The sequence below is a fragment of the Nannospalax galili genome, unplaced genomic scaffold (assembly GCF_000622305.1).
Source record: "Nannospalax galili isolate Female #2095 unplaced genomic scaffold, S.galili_v1.0 scaffold598, whole genome shotgun sequence".
Taxonomy (NCBI): domain Eukaryota; kingdom Metazoa; phylum Chordata; class Mammalia; order Rodentia; family Spalacidae; genus Nannospalax; species Nannospalax galili.
This window is the reverse complement of record NW_008342423.1, coordinates 608,372-625,220: the sequence shown is the minus strand read 5'-3', so window position 1 is coordinate 625,220 and position 16,849 is coordinate 608,372. Positions and strand designations below refer to the sequence as shown.

The 16,849-nt window shown below is 44.0% G+C and overlaps 2 protein-coding genes across 5 annotated transcripts in view; one reads left to right on the top strand and one right to left on the bottom strand.

Annotated features, from left to right (window-relative positions):
• Positions 1-6,697: 6,697 nt before the first annotated feature.
• On the bottom strand, positions 6,698-13,982 carry Cep19 (centrosomal protein 19). 4 transcript variants are annotated; one of them, XM_008838516.3, is made up of 3 exons: positions 13,841-13,982; positions 8,378-8,574; positions 6,698-7,880 (listed from the first exon to the last, which is right to left on the bottom strand). In XM_008838516.3, exons 2-3 carry the CDS (start codon positions 8,505-8,507, stop codon positions 7,519-7,521), a joined length of 492 nt encoding a protein of 163 aa, XP_008836738.1. In that variant the 5' UTR covers positions 8,508-8,574; positions 13,841-13,982; the 3' UTR covers positions 6,698-7,518. The 4 variants fall into 4 exon arrangements, with proteins under 4 accessions (XP_008836738.1, XP_017654968.1, XP_008836737.1 ...); XM_017799479.2 differs by having other exon boundaries at positions 13,678-13,964; XM_008838515.3 differs by having other exon boundaries at positions 8,378-8,571; positions 13,678-13,964.
• Positions 13,601-16,849, top strand: part of Pigx (phosphatidylinositol glycan anchor biosynthesis class X) — a 32,190-nt gene continuing 28,941 nt past the window's right edge. The window contains exons 1-2 of the mRNA XM_029566172.1: positions 13,601-13,604; positions 13,758-14,324. Coding sequence (XP_029422032.1) covers positions 13,601-13,604; positions 13,758-14,324 — 571 coding nt within the window. The remainder of the gene's footprint in view (positions 13,605-13,757; positions 14,325-16,849) is intronic.

Sequence of the window (16,849 nt, the reverse complement as noted above, 5' to 3'; positions counted from 1 at the left end):
ATATGACATCCAGCCCACAGTCATTTAAATAAGCAGGACTACAGGAGCATGTCAGGGAGAAAGACTAGAGAAGTGTGAGGGTTCAGATAAACAGCAGCCACGCCCCCTCGAGAGGGCCTCAGGGTTCCCCAGCCCCTGAGAAAAGCACCTTGGTCTTTGAAGTCAAAAGCAGACCTTTCTCCACTGTTTGGCTGACACAGCAGGCTTCCCCTTTGATCTCTAAAGGAGGCAGGTTTTAACAGTCCCACTCTCACTCTCCCGCTCCCCCCCCCAACTTTTTAAAAAATATATCTTCCTGTGTTCTGCAACCCTTGAAGCCTCCCCTTATAAAAGACCCCAGCTCACGATGGGGGCGCAGACATTTTCCCTACCCAGAAGGGAATCTGTCCCATGTGTTCCTTTGCTAATAAACTCTATTCAGCTGGAGTTTTATCTGTGTCCCGGCATTTTCTCCCCATCAACCCGATTTATCCATTGGCTAGTTCATCTATCAAGAAGGAATTCAAGACTGAATGAAGCAGTAATAGATTAGTTGGATTTAATCAAGAGGCAAAGCAATTGGGTTGCAGAACTTCACCCAGCTAAATCAGTGATAAAGTGGAAAGAATTTCAAAGAGCTAACAGGGCTTTCAGCTGGACTCCAGGGAAGGGGATTAGACATCCCTATTGTCAGGACAGTTTTATTCTTTAAAAAGTCAGGCATTTTATTTTCCCTATATGGGCAGGGACTGCAGTAGGAGAGGGAAGCAAAGAATGAAGGGAAAGAGGATACGTCTAGAAATGGACTTTAGGTGGAGAAGAGGTGGAAACAAAGCCTTCGTACTTAGATGACAACACTGCACACATTTGCTCTGTCCCTCAGTCATCTGCAGTTGGTGCTGGGACCTTCTTCACTGATGCAGTGGAGTTAGGAAACGCTCTCCATCTGGCATCTTGCATTTCTTGCTTACTCATGGCACAGAAACTTCTTTCAGGTTCACTACTCTGGCACTCCCTTTTTTCCAGTGTGCTCCAGAATATATGTGGTGGTTAGTCCTGTCAGTTTGAACCAATCTAGAATCACCTGGGAATCCCAGGGAGGAACTGTCTAGATTAAGTTAGCCTGTGGGCATGGCGTGAGGGATTCTCTTAATGGAGGGAAGACCCACTTTGAATGTGGGCAGCACCATTTCCTGGGCTGGACTCTAGACTGAATGGAAAGGAGAGAGCAAGTTGAGCAAGCATGCATGCATTCTCTCTGCTCCTGATCACAGATGTGATTATGACCAGTTCCCTCAAGCTCTGGCCACCATGACATCCTTGCTATGATAGACTGTAACCTGGAATTGTGAGCTAAAATAAACTCCGTTCCCCCTAAGTTGCTTTCATCAAGGTGCTTTGTTGCAACAGAAAAGAAAGTAATCCAGTACGGCACAGCATAGATGCCCACAGTTGATGTCTTGAAGGTGGATGTTTGGTTGTTTCCAGCGTCCCACTGTCATTCATGTTCATATCTCACTCGTTCTTTTCAAAACTGTCAAGCTGAAGGCAGTAAGGCTTCCTCATTTCAGCATCAAGGCTCACTTCCTATTGAGCAAAACTTCCTCCTCAGGTCAGCTCTCACCACACCCTGCAGGGTGAGCACTTTTTCTATAGAAAGAGGAAGTAGTAGAATGATCTGTCCTGGACTGTGAAGTAACCATGCCCATTCCCCGGGGCTGCCCACACTGCCTTTCTGGGGTGGGGGTGAGGGGCTCTTAAAGAGCTTAATAACATGCTCTAACAAAAATCAGCATTCCATAGGCTCTAGTGCAAGCTGGCTGTATTTAATAGGTTAAGCAGTTCTGACAGTAGACAGGCCCCTGCCCATGAAGCTGTTCCGGTAAATTCCCCTTTGAGGATGAACTTGAATGTAATCAACTTTTAAAAAGTTTCTCAGCTGCTTTCAGCCTACATTAATCTTTCCCTCTGTGGAATTTCTTTAGCAAGAATGCGTTTGTGTCTAGTGCCTGTGTGAAGGTAGACCCCTGAGCCACAATATCCAGAGGGTTGTGGTTGTGGAAGTGTTTAAAATTGGAAGGCCATTAGTATACTTGGATCCCAAAGGACTAGGGTACTATGACTGATCTATAGGTAGAGAGTCACTGTGGAATATGGTGGAGCTAATAGGAACAAAAGGGAATTGTGGATTGGGAGTTTCCAAAAATGAAGGGGAAAAAAAGTCTAGCACAGTTTTTCTCAAAGTGTGGTCTGGGGCCCTGTTGGAAATACAAATTCTCAGCCTTACCACAGGGTGTGTGGTCAAAATCCTTGGGACAGGCTCAGTGATCTGTGTTGTAGCAGGTGAGCTAGATGCATCCTGAAGTCTGAGAAGCACTAGGCCTGAGCTACAGGCTCAAAGTTCATGGCTTGAGAAAATAGTGACTTTTGTACCCCAAAGCCTCATAAAATGTGCATGTGTGTAAGGGTGCTGGAAAGATGAGTGAGTGGTTCGGCGTGTGTACTGCTCTTCCAGGGAACCTGAGTTTGGTTCCCAGAACCCATGTTTGGTGGCTCACAAACACTTGTAATTCCAGCTCCAGGACATCTCATACCTCAGGCCTTTGAGGGCACGCGCACACGCGCTTCACATCCACTGAGCCTTGTTCAGCTTTCGTTTTGCCTTTAGATGCTCTTTCCAGAATGCTAGGATATCAGTTATACTTAGAACCATTCTTTATTCATCTAATATATTTCAAGCACTGGCTATATGCCAAGCACTGTCTGTCCCTAGTAATAGGAACACAGATGGCAAGGCAGCTCACATTTCACCAGGGAGAAAATAAATCAATAAAAATATCTTATGATCACAAATGTTGTGCAGAGAAAGTGAGGTGATGTGAGGTCAGTCCCCCATTCATCATCATTCCCTACTGTAGAATCTGAAAAGGAGGTTGAGGAAGAAAAAGTTTATCAGCCTGCTAGAAACCACTGTATGCAAATTACAGTATCTCATAGCCAGGACACTTACATGAACAAGTCACCTTTTATAGCAATTTATGTTCAGTAACTTTATGTTCAAAACCACCTTTGTCCTTTTTTGTTTGGAGTTTGGGGTTCTTTCCTGTGCTGACTGACCTCATTTCCTTCAGAAGGCTGTCACCCTAGGGAGAAGGAACCAGGCATTAGTTCTGCTTCCAAATGGGAGGACTTCATCTACTGCTGAGCCTGACCCGTTCTGTAACACTGGCTGTGTGGATAGGAACACCTGTATGCTTGATCATCCCTCAGACTGATGGCCCAAAAAACCCCTAAAGAAAAGAATATTGTCATTTTTGGTCTCTCCCCCTCAGTTCCTTTATGTGTAATATACATGCACAATATTATTTTTTTCTTATTTTACATGTATGAGCATTTTGCCTGCTTGTATGTATGTGCACCACATGTATGCCTGGTGCCCGCAGAGGTCAGAAGAGGGCATCAAATTCCCTGGAACTGGATCTACAGATGGTTGTGAGCTGCCATGTGGGTGCTGAGAACTGAATCTGGGTCCTCTGCAAGAGCAGTCTTAACCATCGAGCCATCTCTTCAGCCCCAGTTTTAGTTTTATTTTTAATGAATATTTATTGTTGGGGAATGGGGTTCCCAGTGGCCATGGTGCACCAGCAGAAGTCAGAGGGCAACTTGCAGGAATCAATTCACTCATTCCACCATGTGGATTTGGAGATCAAGCTCAGGTCTTCAGCCTTGGCAGCAAGCGCCTTTGCCTACTGAGCCATCTACCTAGCCCTCTTGCATGTGTAAAGTGGAGTCACAGTAGCTGTTTTCACTGGGTTGCTATAAGGCGAAACAAGATAGTTTTTTTTTTTTTTAATTTTATGTGTATGAGTGTTTTGCCTGCATATAAGTACACCTATGTCATGCAGTGCCTGCAGAGGTCAGAAGAGGGCATTAGGTCCTCTGGAACTAGAGTTTCAGGTAGTTGTTAGCTAATGTGGGTGCTGGGAACCAAACCTGGGTCCTCTGCAAGAACAGCAAGTGCTCTTAACTGCTGAGCCATCTCTCCAGCTCAGATTGTTTCTACTGATTATATTACTAATAACAAACTTTTGGCTATTAGTTCTTGAGTTTCTAAGGCCTGGTAATTTCTAGAGGTCATTTTTTTTTTTCATATAAGACTAGTGGCACATATTCCCTTCCTGCATCCTTCTGTCCTGCCATCTTCATCCATCTCCACTTCAAATAGATAAACCTTGTGTCTCTATGCGACAGGGAGAGAAACCCAGGGACCAAGTTTCCTTCCAAACACCTGTACTTCTGTCCTCAGCCAGCCCCTCCAGGGATTGAAGGGAGCTTGAAAGGCGAGAGGGCCTGCTAGTTGGGGGGTCTCTGTGAGGCTGGCATGCTTTCCTTCCTGCTTAGAACTCCTCGGCACTGTTTATGGCAGTGCTTCCCAAACAAGCTTCTCTTCAAAGTTGTTATCTGGGCAGCTTTTTGGAGGGTTAATTTTTTTTTTTGGTCTTTTTGAGACAGGGTCTCCCTGTAGCCCCAGCTGGCCTGGAACTCATTATGTAGACCAGGCCTTGATCTCACAGAGATCCGCCTGCCTCTGCCTCCTGAGTGCTGGGATTAAAGAGTGGTCTTTTTGAGACGGTCTCCCTGTAGCCCCAGCTGTCCTGGATTCACTATGGAGACCAGGCCTGCCTCTGACTCCTGCTGGGATTAAAGGCTGGCCTCGAATTCACCACATCACTGATAATTGGCCTTGAACTCCTGCTCCTCTTGCCTCTACCTTCAAGTAATGAAATTACAGTATATACCACCACGCCTGGCTTGGACTTTTCTTTTCGTTTTTCAAATGATTTAGATTTAATCACTAGAAGCAAACTAAATGGAAAACTTACAATAGAGTAGTCACATGTCAGTGCTATTTGCAGACTAAGATGAGGGGGGCTGCCTCTCAACCTAATAATCCCTTCCAAACAGACATCCACAGTGTTCTTGAAACTCAGGCTCAGGAAAGGGGAGACTGCTGGTTCTGTGTGTTGAAGCTGCCTTGCCCACCGTTCAGTTCTGGCCACTGCTTTCCTGGTCATCACCCTACTTTGTGTGGCCTGAGACAATGTCATCAGTCCTCAGCAGCTGACCTGCAGCACCATCTGTCTACTGACCTCCCTTTGGGCTAGGAGCACAAAGGAGAACAGTGAGATCTGGGCTGGAACTGGAGTGAAGGACAGTTCATAGCCACCATGTGGGTGCTGGAAATTGAACCCGGGTCCTTTGCAAGAGCAGTCAGTGCTCTTAACTGCTGAGCCATCTTTCCAGCTCCTCAAAATCTTATTTGTAGCAAGATTTCTCAGGGAGCCATGATTAGGAGCTGATGATCTCTGCCACATACTGTAGCACGAAGGAATCATTTTATATTATTGTTCATGTTGTTTTCCCCTATAGTGAAGGGTCAGGTGTCACCTAGTCACTTGGTCTCTTTCTCCATTTCTTACCACTAAGGCCAGAATGCAGCAGGTACTCTAGCTCTGCAGTTGACAAAAGGTCCTGGAGTCCTCTCTACTTACTCCATACTTGCTGAGACCTTTCAATTTAAAAAAATTTGTGTGTGTGTAGGGGAACCAGGTGTGGTGGCACAGGCCTTTAATCCCAGCACTCGGGAGGCAGAGGCAGGTGTATCAAAAAAAAAAATTGTGTGTGTGTGTGTGTGTCTCAGAACACATTAAGTTCTGAGAAAATATTGCTTGCATCCTTCTGGTGCCAAGCTAAAGGTATCTCTTGATAAATTAAAGAATGAATACTGCCCTCTGATGGTGTTTTTTTTTTTTTTGTCTTCCATTTTTCATTATAGCAGCAATTAAACATCCTATTTTTCTTTAGATTAAAATATAATGTGTTGCCAGGGGTGGTGGGGCCTGCCTTTAATCCCAGCAACTTGGGAGGCAGAGGCAGGCGGATCTCTGAGTTCAAGGCCAGCCTGGTCTACACAGTGAGTTCCAGGACAGCTGGGGCTACAGGGAGACCCTGTCTCAAAAAGACCAAAAAAAAAAAAAAAAAAAAAAAAAAAAAAAAAAGATGTACTAAACTCATTAATGAAGGGGACAAGTAAGAAGCAAAGTTGGTTCAGAGAATTTTGAAGAACCAAATATTTAACAGGAATTAACAAATGTTAAAATAAGATTACCAAGCTAGATATAAAAGTAGCCTCTAGGAAAAAACCCCATAATCTAATAATCTTCATGGTTATCTTTGACAGAAATCTTCAAGTTAACATGTAAATGCACAATTATCTAGGCTCTAGCAAAAAAAAGTAAATAACAAAGTTAAGTTTTAATAGAAAATAAAAAAATTTAAATTTTTTTTTTTTTTTTTCTTTTTTTTTTTTTTTTTTTTTGAGATGGGGTCTTCCTGTAGCCCCAACTGACCTGGGAACTCACTATGTAAACCAGGCTGGGTTCACACAGAGATCCATCTGCCTCTGCCTCCTGAGTGCTGGGATTAAAGGCGTGCACCACTGTGTCCAGCATTAGTCAAACTTTTAAGTTTCACAGGGTAGGGAAGAGTGAGGGACAAATAAGAACAGAGTATACTGACATAGGTGCAGAAGTGCCAGATGAAGCTCATTACTTTGTATGCTAACCTAAAAGAAAAGACACGATCAACACCCTTGCCCACAAACTCTAGTAGGAAAAAAACCAAAAAGGAAAGATGAAGGAAAAAACACGAGACCTAATAATAATTTACAGTTTTATTTAATAAATAATAATTTCCTTGTAGAAAACGAAAGATTTCTACCACTCAGATAATATTCTAGTAAGAACAAGTGTATCTGCACACAGATGACCTTGTTAGACAAAGTCCTCTTTTTTGTATGCCCAAATTCCAGTACAGGTCTAAACTGACAGAACCTATTGTTCATATATTGTGGGTGGATTTTGATTTTATAAACAAGCCTCTCATTTATGGGAAGAGGTTCTGAATTTCAGAGTCTGGGGGGAAAAACTCGCCTGTTGCCCATCAGGTGATATCTTCTTGCAGCTTCAGGGCACTTTGCAGGATCCCCCTATTCCAGTTAAACACATGAAAGGCATAATATGCACATGATAACATGAATCTTGTCAAACTATAATTTTTTCACTCTTCCTCAAATAAAATTTCCACTTCTTGTCTCTACCATGCCCTTTCTGCTTTGCTTCATCTGGATTCCTACACAAACCACTAGCATTCTGTAAGCCAAGCAAAGGCCTACCTTTCCACTGAAGGAGACTTCCTTCCCTTTTACCCTGCAGTACTCTAGGATCTGACCTTCAGCCTTGATAAAGTGTCTGGCTCTCAGCATCCTTTTGTTGCTTCAAACAGTGAACTACTTTTCAACAAGTCTGTGAGTTGTCCTTTTAAGGCAGATTCCTGTATTGTTTTTTCTATATTTCTTATAGGCCTACATAATAAATATAAATGTCTTGGTTTTATGACCCAACATATATACATTTATTTAGTGCTTACATATTTTTCTAGAACCAATTTATGTTCTTGGTAGAAACATGGAGCTGGGTATCAGAACTCATCAGCTGACTCCGTGTCCCAGCCACAGGACAGCAGTTGTTCATTCTGTGGGAACTCAACCTCAATGTCATAAACAAAATTTGGATCATCCTTCTTCATCTGATTTTTCTCAAAAAGTTCATCCATGATGCTCTTCCTTTTGGCAAGCTCCTTGTCATCTAGTTTGTTCAGGTCTTCCTCAGGATCAATGGTTGTTTCCTGTCGAATTTGTTCCATTGTTTCTGCCAAGCTCTGTCCCCGCAAATAACCTTGTAAAAAAACAAACAACTTTTCTAGCTGCTTCAGGGACACCTGTTTCAGGTAACTCTTGTGTCTTGGATTATTTTTTAATTGTTCAGCAGCTCTAGTGCAGTCTAGAAGGGAGAAAAAAGCTATTATTTCACACATATCATGCACATCACAAACTACTGCAAGGACTGAAAAGGAACAAAACCCTCAGAGCCCCAGGGTTACTGTCTCCACTGTTTCCAAGTACCTAAGGGATTACTAAAATGAATTATTTTGTAGAACTGTCCTTTTACAACAAACTGAGCTTTGCAGGGTATAGTCATACATGCCTGTAATTCTAGCACTTGGAAAGGATAGGTGAGAAAGCGGAGAGTTTGAGGCCAGCTTGGGCTACATAACTAGACTCTGTCTCAAAAACAACAACAAAAACCAGCCTGGGTATGGTGGTGCATGTTTGTAATTGCTTGTAATCCCAGCACCTGAGAGGCTAAAGCAGGAGGATGTCCATGAGCCTTAAGCTTGGAATATAGGTGTATGCCTCCGTACCCAATGATGTGAGGTTATTCTAATTAAGCACTTTGGAGAATATTTAAGATAGGAGGTCAGATAAAACAAAAGGTACCTGAAACCTTTGAAAAGTTTCGTACTGGCATGATGCGCTGGCGACTCTTTCCCTTGATTTCATTCTCATAAATTAAGATGACGGCTGGAGGCTGGAATCTAATGCCACATTTCTTAGCAATGCACATCATTTTCACACATACTTCAGGGCAAATCAGAGGAAATCTGATGATATGACAGTTGCATAACAATTTCCTGCTGAAGAGAGGGAAAAAAAAAAAAAAACCTAACTAGGTATTGAATAAATCTGTTTTTCTTTACCCCTTCTCCCCAAATCTGGGTGCAGTCTAGTTCGAGAATGGAGGTTTGGTTGGTGAAGTTCCAAACCTGGAGGGCTACCCTGAAAATTTAGTTTGTCCCTGACTAACCCACCTTGTTGGATCTCGAAGTCTCTGGTTTGTTAGGAATGCAGGCTACTCACATATGAGCCTGATGCAATTCAGTCTGGACTGCATTCTTAGCTAAGATTAAACATGAACCTTGAATAAGCCCAAGAACTGACCCACAGAATCTATCCAATTTTTCAGTTACAAAAGTATGTATAGGGCTAGAGATGGCTCAGCAGTTAAAAGCATTGGCTGCTCTTATAGAGGACCCATATTTGGTTCCTAGCACGCACATGGTGGCTAACAACTGTCCTTACCCCCAGTTCCAGGGGATCCAACAGTAGGAGACAGTAGGATTGCTGTGAGTTCAAGGTCAACCTTGACGTGTTCTGAATTCCAAACCAGCCTGGGCTAAAGAGTGAGACTTTGTTTCCCTACTCCTCATGCCCGCCCCCACCCAAAAAAATATCAGGCAAAATGGAGAGTCAGCCTCTCTATATACAAAACAGTAATGTTCACATGGCTTTTATTTCATGGTATTTTTTTCAGTTACAAGAACAAAGATATAAAACAAAAACAAACAAAAACAAAGGTATTTTCAGATAAATACTTTCTGTTCTCTCTCCCCCTTCCTAAGTGCTAAAGTACATTCAATCATAGGAACTGTTTAGATGCAGTTGTTTACAAATGTTGAAAAGTCTGAGATAAAGTAACATAAGATGACATCTGGGGCTGGAGAGATGGCTCGGTGGTTAAGAACAGTGGCTGTTTTTGCAGAAGACCCTGGTTCAAATCCCAGCACCCACACTGGAAGCTAAGAACTGTCTAACTCCAGTTCCACGGGATTCAGCAGTCTCTTCTGTCCTCCTTGGACACTGCACGACACGGGTGCACTTACCTACATCCAGGCAATACATGCATATACATAAAATAAAAACAATAAAATATTTTTAAAGAGACATCTTCATAAACTTAGTTTTGTTGGAGAATAACTACAGGCACATAGTTTTTAAAATTGACAGGAATTAGGGACTAGAGTGACAGCTCAGTTTGCTGCTCTTGCAGATACCAGGGTTCAGTTCCCAGCACCCACCTGGTGGCTTAAACCTGTCTGTAACTTCTGTTCCATGTGATCTGACCCCTCTTCTGGCCTCTGAGGGCACCATGCATATATGTGGTGCCCATACAAGCAGGCACTTAAAATAAATCTTTTTTAAAATATCTGACAGTAATTATACATTTTTATTGTAGGAAACTGGGACAAAGGAGAGAGGAAGAAAATATGAAATATTCACATTTACCACTTCCATTCTTATGCATATTAAGCTACTATATATTTTTATATCATGTATATGATTATGTGGCTTAAAATGCAAATGTTGGGGCTGGAGAGATAGCTCAGTAGTTAAGAGCACTGGCTTCTCTTGCAGAGGACCCAGATTCAAATCCCAGCACCTACATGGCTTTTAACAACTGTCCACAACTCCAGTTCCAGGGGATCTGACGCTCTCTTCTGTCCTCTGCTAGCAGTGCATGGCATGTGTATGAGCATACTGCCTGCATGTATGTGAGTGCACCCATGTCGTGCAATGCCACGGAGGTCAGAAGAGGGCTTCAGATTCCCCTGGAACTGGAATTAAGGACAGTTTGTAGCCACCATGTGGGTGCTGGGGATTGAACCCAGGTCCTCTGCTCAGTGCTCTTAACAGCTGAGCCATCTCTCCAGCTCCAAGTTACATACTTTCTTAATCCCAAAGGGAAGAACAGGGCATAAAAACAATCACACTTAAAAAAAACCAAAATCGGAGCTAGAGAGATGGCTCAGCAGATAAGAATACTGACTGTTCTTGCAGAAGACCCAGGTTCAAATCCCAGCACCCACATGGCAGCTAACAACTGTCTGTAACTCCAGTTCTAGGGGATCTGAGAGTCTCTTCTGTCCTCCACAGGCATTGCATGACATGAATGCACTTACCTATATGCAGGCAATACACGCACACACATAAAATAAAAATAATAATTTTTTTTTTTAAAAAAAGAAAAGCCAGGCTGGAGAGACGGCTCAGTGGCTAAGAACACTGGTTGTTCTTGCAGAAGACCTGGGTTCGAATCCCAGCACCTACATGGCAGCTAACAACTGTCTGTAACTCCAGTCCCAGGGGATCCAACAGCCTCTTCTGATGTCCACAGGCATTCATTGCACTACATGGGTGCACGTACCTACATGCAGGCAATACGTGCATACACATAAAATAAAATTTAAAAAAAAAAGAAAGAAAAGACAAAGTCTAGCAGTGCAGCTCAATGTCTGTCTGATATCTGAGACTCACTCATGATCTTCTGGGCTCTGAAGGGCTCGGGAAGTCCCACTTCTCCAGCTCTGCTATCTACAACACAGCTTGTCTCACAGGCTCAGGCTGGCTCTACTCCATACCTGCCACTGTCCTTGGCAGATATTCCATAGTACTGGCATCTCCAATACACTGGGGTTTCCACTGCAACTGAGGCTGCACCTTCACCAATGGCCTTTTTGGGCCTCTCTTCAGGGACTCTGATCCTGTCACATGGTGCCAGGCCTCAGTTACTCTCCATGACCCCCACAATCTTGCATCTTTCATGTCTTCAAAGCCAGTACCATGTGGGAGACTCTTAGACATTGCCAAGTTCAGCTACCAGCTTGAGATGCAGCCTTGGCCCACCTTGACCACAGCTTCTATGTGCTAACCCTAAGGAAATACTTCTTAGATGATTTCACCTCAAGATGCTAATCTTTTAGCACAGCTCATTCTTCAGCTCCAAGGGGACCAGCCACTACAGATTCTTAATCCAAAATATCACACAAACAGCTTCTAGAGTCTTTGCTTCTACCTGAAGCTTGGTCAAGTCTCTACTGTCTATTTTTCTCAGCATTTTTATCTTTCAGGCCCCCACAGAATGGCCCACCAAGTTCTGAGCCCTCAATACTCATCTAGCCCAAAGTTCCAAACACTTCTACAGTTCTCCCCCAAACCAACATGGTCAAATCCATCATATCAACAACCCAACATTTCTGGTACCAATTTCTGTTTTAGTTAGCTTTCTACTGCTATAACAAAACACTGACCTTTTTTAAAAAGCAACTTGGGGAGGAAAGGGATTATTTCAGCTCACAATTCCAGGTTATGGTTCACTGTTGCGGGAATTCAGGGCAGGAATTCAGGGTAAAAACCATGGAGGAATGCTACTTATTGGCTTACCTGCTGTGCTCACTCAGTTAGCTTTCCTATATAGCCTAGACCCATCTGCCTAGGGATGGTGCCACCTAGAGTGAGCTGGGCCTTCCCACATCAATCACCAATCAAAACAATCTCTTATAGACATGACCACAGGCCAATCTGATCTTCGAAATTCCTCAACTGACCCTAGGTTGTGTCAAATAAAAGTTAACAAGGGCAGGATCATATACTTTTTTTTTTTGGTCTTTTTTTCTTTTATTTTTGAGACAGGATCTCCCTGTAGCCCCAGCTGGCCTGGAACTTGCTATGTAGACCAGGCTGGCCTTGAACTCACAGAGATCCGCCTGCCTCTGCCTCCTGAGTGCTGGGATTAAAGGTGTGCGCCACCATACCCAGCTAAGGATCATATTCTTAACTCTATTGTTGGTTGTTGGAAATTTTACTTTCTTTTAAATAATGGTTTTATAGCTGGGTGTGGCGGTGCATACCTTTAATCCCAGCACTCAAGAGGCATGTGGATCTCTGTGAGTTCAAGGCCAGCCTGGTCTACATAGTGAGTTCCAGGACAGCTTGGGCTACAGGGAGACCCTGTCTCAAAAAGACAAAAAAAAAAAAGTTTTATTATTTTATTTTGTGTGTATGAGTGTATTGTCTGAATGTCTATAAGTGCACCCGTGTTGTGCAATGCCCTCGGAGGTCAGAAGAGGGTGTCGGATTCCCCTGGAACTGGAGTTAGGATGGTTCTTAGCCACTATGTGGGTGCTGGGAATCGAACCTGGGTCCTCTGCAAGAGCAGCCACTGCTCTTAACTGCTGAGCCATCGCTCCAGCCCTAGGAAATTTTACTCTTATGAAGTTAATCATAATAAAGAACTGCTTTTTCAAATTGCTATGCTTTGTCTGTGATCTGAAGCAAATACCGAATACTATTCCCACTTCACTAAATTTGATGTTATTAAAGTTTCTAGGATTTACTACTGGGCACAATATAAAGTCTAAAAACTCAAGTAAATGGCCATACTTGGGAATGACATACGGACTACATATTAAGTAATGTGGGGTTTTTGACTATAGACATTTTTCTTTCTCTTTTAGGAAAGATTTATTTTTATTTTACCTGTTTTGAGTGTTTTGCATGTATGTGTGCATATCATGTGTATGCCTGCTGCTCTCACAGTCCAGGAAGAGGGCATTAGATCCCCTGGAACTGGAGTTATAGTTGTTAGCTGCCATGTGGTTGCTGAGAATCAAACCCTGGTTGTCTGGAAGAGCCAGTGCTCTTAACCTCTGAGCCACCTTTCTAGCCCCACACATTTTTCTTTTAAAAAATTTAACTTTTATTTTTATTCAAGTAGTGTTTCTTGGGAATGTAAAATAATTTCATAAGGGATACAACAGCAAAAAAAAAACCCTACCAAACCACCACGAAGTCCCACCCCACTCTTTCCATAATTTCAATTCTTTGAGGCATTTGTCCCTCAAAATTTGTCTCTACAATTCTTGATAGCATGCTTATATTGTTCCCTCCTTAAGACATCAGCCCATCATAGCCTTGTGTTGTGCAAGTCACCACCGGGCCAAGTGATCTCTAGGTCTGCTTCCTCATCCCTCAGCGTCCGAGTGGAGGGCCAGCACGTTCACTTAACCGTTCTTGGGCATGAATACTTCTATCCCCCTGGGATCGATGGGTACGGAATTCCCAACGCACAGACCAGCTTTTCCTCATTCATGTCCTCACCAGTGCGACGCTGACTTTCTTACCCTTAAAGATGTATAGGAAAGGCATCTTCCACTGCAGGCGAACATCTGAACGGTAGGGAGAGGGTTATTTCCACCCAAAGGCACTGCACAGAGGAGCCCTTATATCCACTTCGAGGCCGGGTGGAACTTGGAGCTGCAGGAAGACGAGACAGCCATAGCTTACCGGTGTAACCATGGGGTGAACTCCGCGGCAGGGGGGTCAAGCTCACAAGCACCGGGCAGCGGAGATGAGGCGGGCCTGAACACGGGACGGTCTTGCCCGGACCATTCCCAAGGCGACAGGCCGGGGCTGCAGAGTACGCGTGCGCAGCCTCTTGCCACGCCCCCGACGGCGAAGGGCGGGGCCTGGAACGGCGAGGGGCGGAACCCGGCGCTGGCCTGGAGCAGCCCAGCAAGCAGTTGGTGGGGGTCCGTATCCCCGGAGCCGTGGGCCGGAGGCGCGCTTGGGCCCAGTCTTAGCGTGGTTGGGAGTGCGCGCTGGGGGCGCGCAGCCTCCTTCCCCGTTCGCAGCTCGTCCCCGCGCGCCCCTCTCGGGCGTCGGTGCTCCGGCGTCCTGGCCGCCAGGGCCGTGGCCCGGCTGCTCCTCTGGGCGGCAGGGCTGGTCGGCTGGCTCGCCGCGGACTTCAGCGACGTCCCCAACGGCGCTGGTAATGGGCCCGGGGCTCCGGGAGTGCGTGCGGGGCCGGGGCGGAGGGGAGCGGCCGCAGGTTGCCGACGTGTTTCGGTACCGATGCGGAGCCTGGACGCTGGGGCGCGGGAGGAGGTTAACAAAGGCCGCGTGCCCTTCCCTCCCTGTGGTCCTTGCTCCGTGTTCCATCCCGGGCATGTGGACCGTCGGGCTTTGTCCTTCCTAACCACACTAGTATCGAGTTCTGAAAAAGAAGTTCAGCCATCAAGTGTTCAACGATGCTTATGGGATGCCTGAAGCTTCTTTCTTCCCGCAGAGAGACCAGCAAACAGCATATAGAGATTGGGGTGAGGGGTTTGGTACTGGTACTAGTCTTGTTTTAGAAACATCTTTGATGATAGACTACGTTGACCTGAGGTTTCCTTTTGACTTCAGGCTGGGAACAGAGTGTCTGCCTATCCTTGGGCCTGAATGCTGTGCCAAGTGCACCGTATCCAGCCCTAAGCAGTGTAGTGAGGGAGACAGACACATGCAAGAGTCTCTGCAATAAAGTGATACAGTTTCATCAGGGAGGGGACAGTCCACACAAACCAGATGGGTTTCTCCATCTGTAAATTGATAGACTAGTATCCATCAGTCAGCATAGTTCTGTTTTTATGGGTTTACATAATAGATTTCCAAATTTATTTAAAGGATTATGAGGAAAAAAAGGTAACTTTTTTTAGATGGTCTCGCTTAAGTTGCAACCCAAATAAGACTTGGTTGAACTTGGAATCTTCCCGGTAGCTGGAATTATAGGCCTGCACCACCAGGCCTAGCTCAAAAAGAATTTCTTCAGAAATATTTTTGTTACATTTATTTATTCATTTTTTGTAATGTTTATATTTATTTGAATTCTTTTTTTCTTTTTTGAGACAGGGTCTCCCTGTAGCCCCAGCTGGCCTGGAGCTCACTGTGTAGACCAGGCTGGCCTTGAACTCACAGAGATCTGCCTGCTTCTGCCTCCTGAGTGCTGGGATTAAAGGTGTGCGCGACCATACCCAGCCTATATTTAATATTTTTATTACATGTGTATGGATGTATTGCCCATATAGGTGTAAGTGCTTCTGTGTCGTGCATTGCCCACAGAGAAGAGGACGTCTGATTCCCCGTTACTGGAGTTAGGAATGGTTATTTACCACCATGTGGGTGCTGGGAACTGAACCTTGGTCCTTTGTGAGAACATAACTGCTGAGCCATCTCTCCAGCCCCACATTTACTTATTTATTTACTTACTTGGGTGAGGAGCACATGCCACAGTGTTTGTGTGGAAGTCTGAGGACAACTTTTGGGAGTGGGTTCTTTCCTTCCATCATGTCCACTCGAGGATTGAACCCAGGGATCAAACTCAGGTCATCAGGCTTGGCAGGAAGTTCCTATACCCACTTAGCCATCTCACTGGACCACAAAAACTGTACCTGGCATCTCTAAGGCTCTTTTAGCATTGGTTAAATAGTTGAATAGTTAAAAATGTCATTTTCCAGAGCCAGTCCAAGCCACCACAACTAAATGTTTAGAAGAGAAAAATATTTTTTTTCCTTTGAGACAAGGCCTTGCTATGGAGCCTAGGTTAGCTTTGAACTTGGGATCCTCCTGCTTCTGTTTCCCAAGTGCTAACATATATCACATTGCTTGTTTAAGAGGAATAAAAATCTTAAAAAAAAAAAAAGAAAAAAATCAAAGTTTTTCTTGTTTATGTACATTGTGTGTGTATCTGTACGTGGGTATGTGCATGTGTCATTGCAGTACCCACAGGGTCCAGAAGAGGGCCTTGGATACCTGGGTACCCTGGAGCCTGAGATGCAGTCAGTTGTGAACCTTCCAACAGGGTCCTTTGCAAGAGCAGTATGTACCCTTAACTGCTCTCCATCCCAGGAACAAAATCTTGAAAGTGAATTCATATTTAATAAATTCTGTTGTTGTAAAAATTATAAATACTATATGTTATACTATATGTAAATTTGCCTTTCTGCAATCCCAAGGTTAATGATGCATTAGTACATCCCAACAAATCTTAAGCCTATTAACTCATGACTTTTTTTTTCCTAATTCATAGATATTAGCCTTTATCTTGAGACTAGAACACAATGAAGAAAAAGTTTAATTTATGCAAGAGATGCTTTTAATATTTATTTGGGAAAAAAGATTATATCCTTTTACCAAACAAATAGATTCCTTTAAGTAGCTTAGAGACTGAACATACGGCTTTGAAAGGCGGGCCGACATTTTCTTAGTCGTATGGCTTGTTTATGTGACCCAGAGTCTTGTGCTTACTGAAAGACCTTGTTTCCTCCTGTGAACAAGTGGCAGTAATTTTGGTAGGCTGTGAAAGTTTGATAAACAGTGTGAAAGTCCCTAGTAGAGGATTAAGCCTATAGATACAATTTAACAATTTTTTTTCTATTCTTTTTTTTCCTGATTTCAAGTCGTTTTATTTTCATGTCATTTTTCTTAGTCTTTTCAGAAATACATCTAATGGGTTCAGCCACACTCAATTGTAGGTAG

Bases quoted from the DNA above. Each gene is read 5' to 3' on its own strand.
- Cep19 (XM_008838516.3), bottom strand. From the start codon at position 8,507: ATGATGTGCATTGCTAAGAAATGTGGCATTAGATTCCAGCCTCCAGCC. The intron at 7,881-8,377 runs GTACCTTTTGTT...TCTCCCTTCTAG, and splicing joins AAACTTTTCAAAGGTTTCAG to ACTGCACTAGAGCTGCTGAA.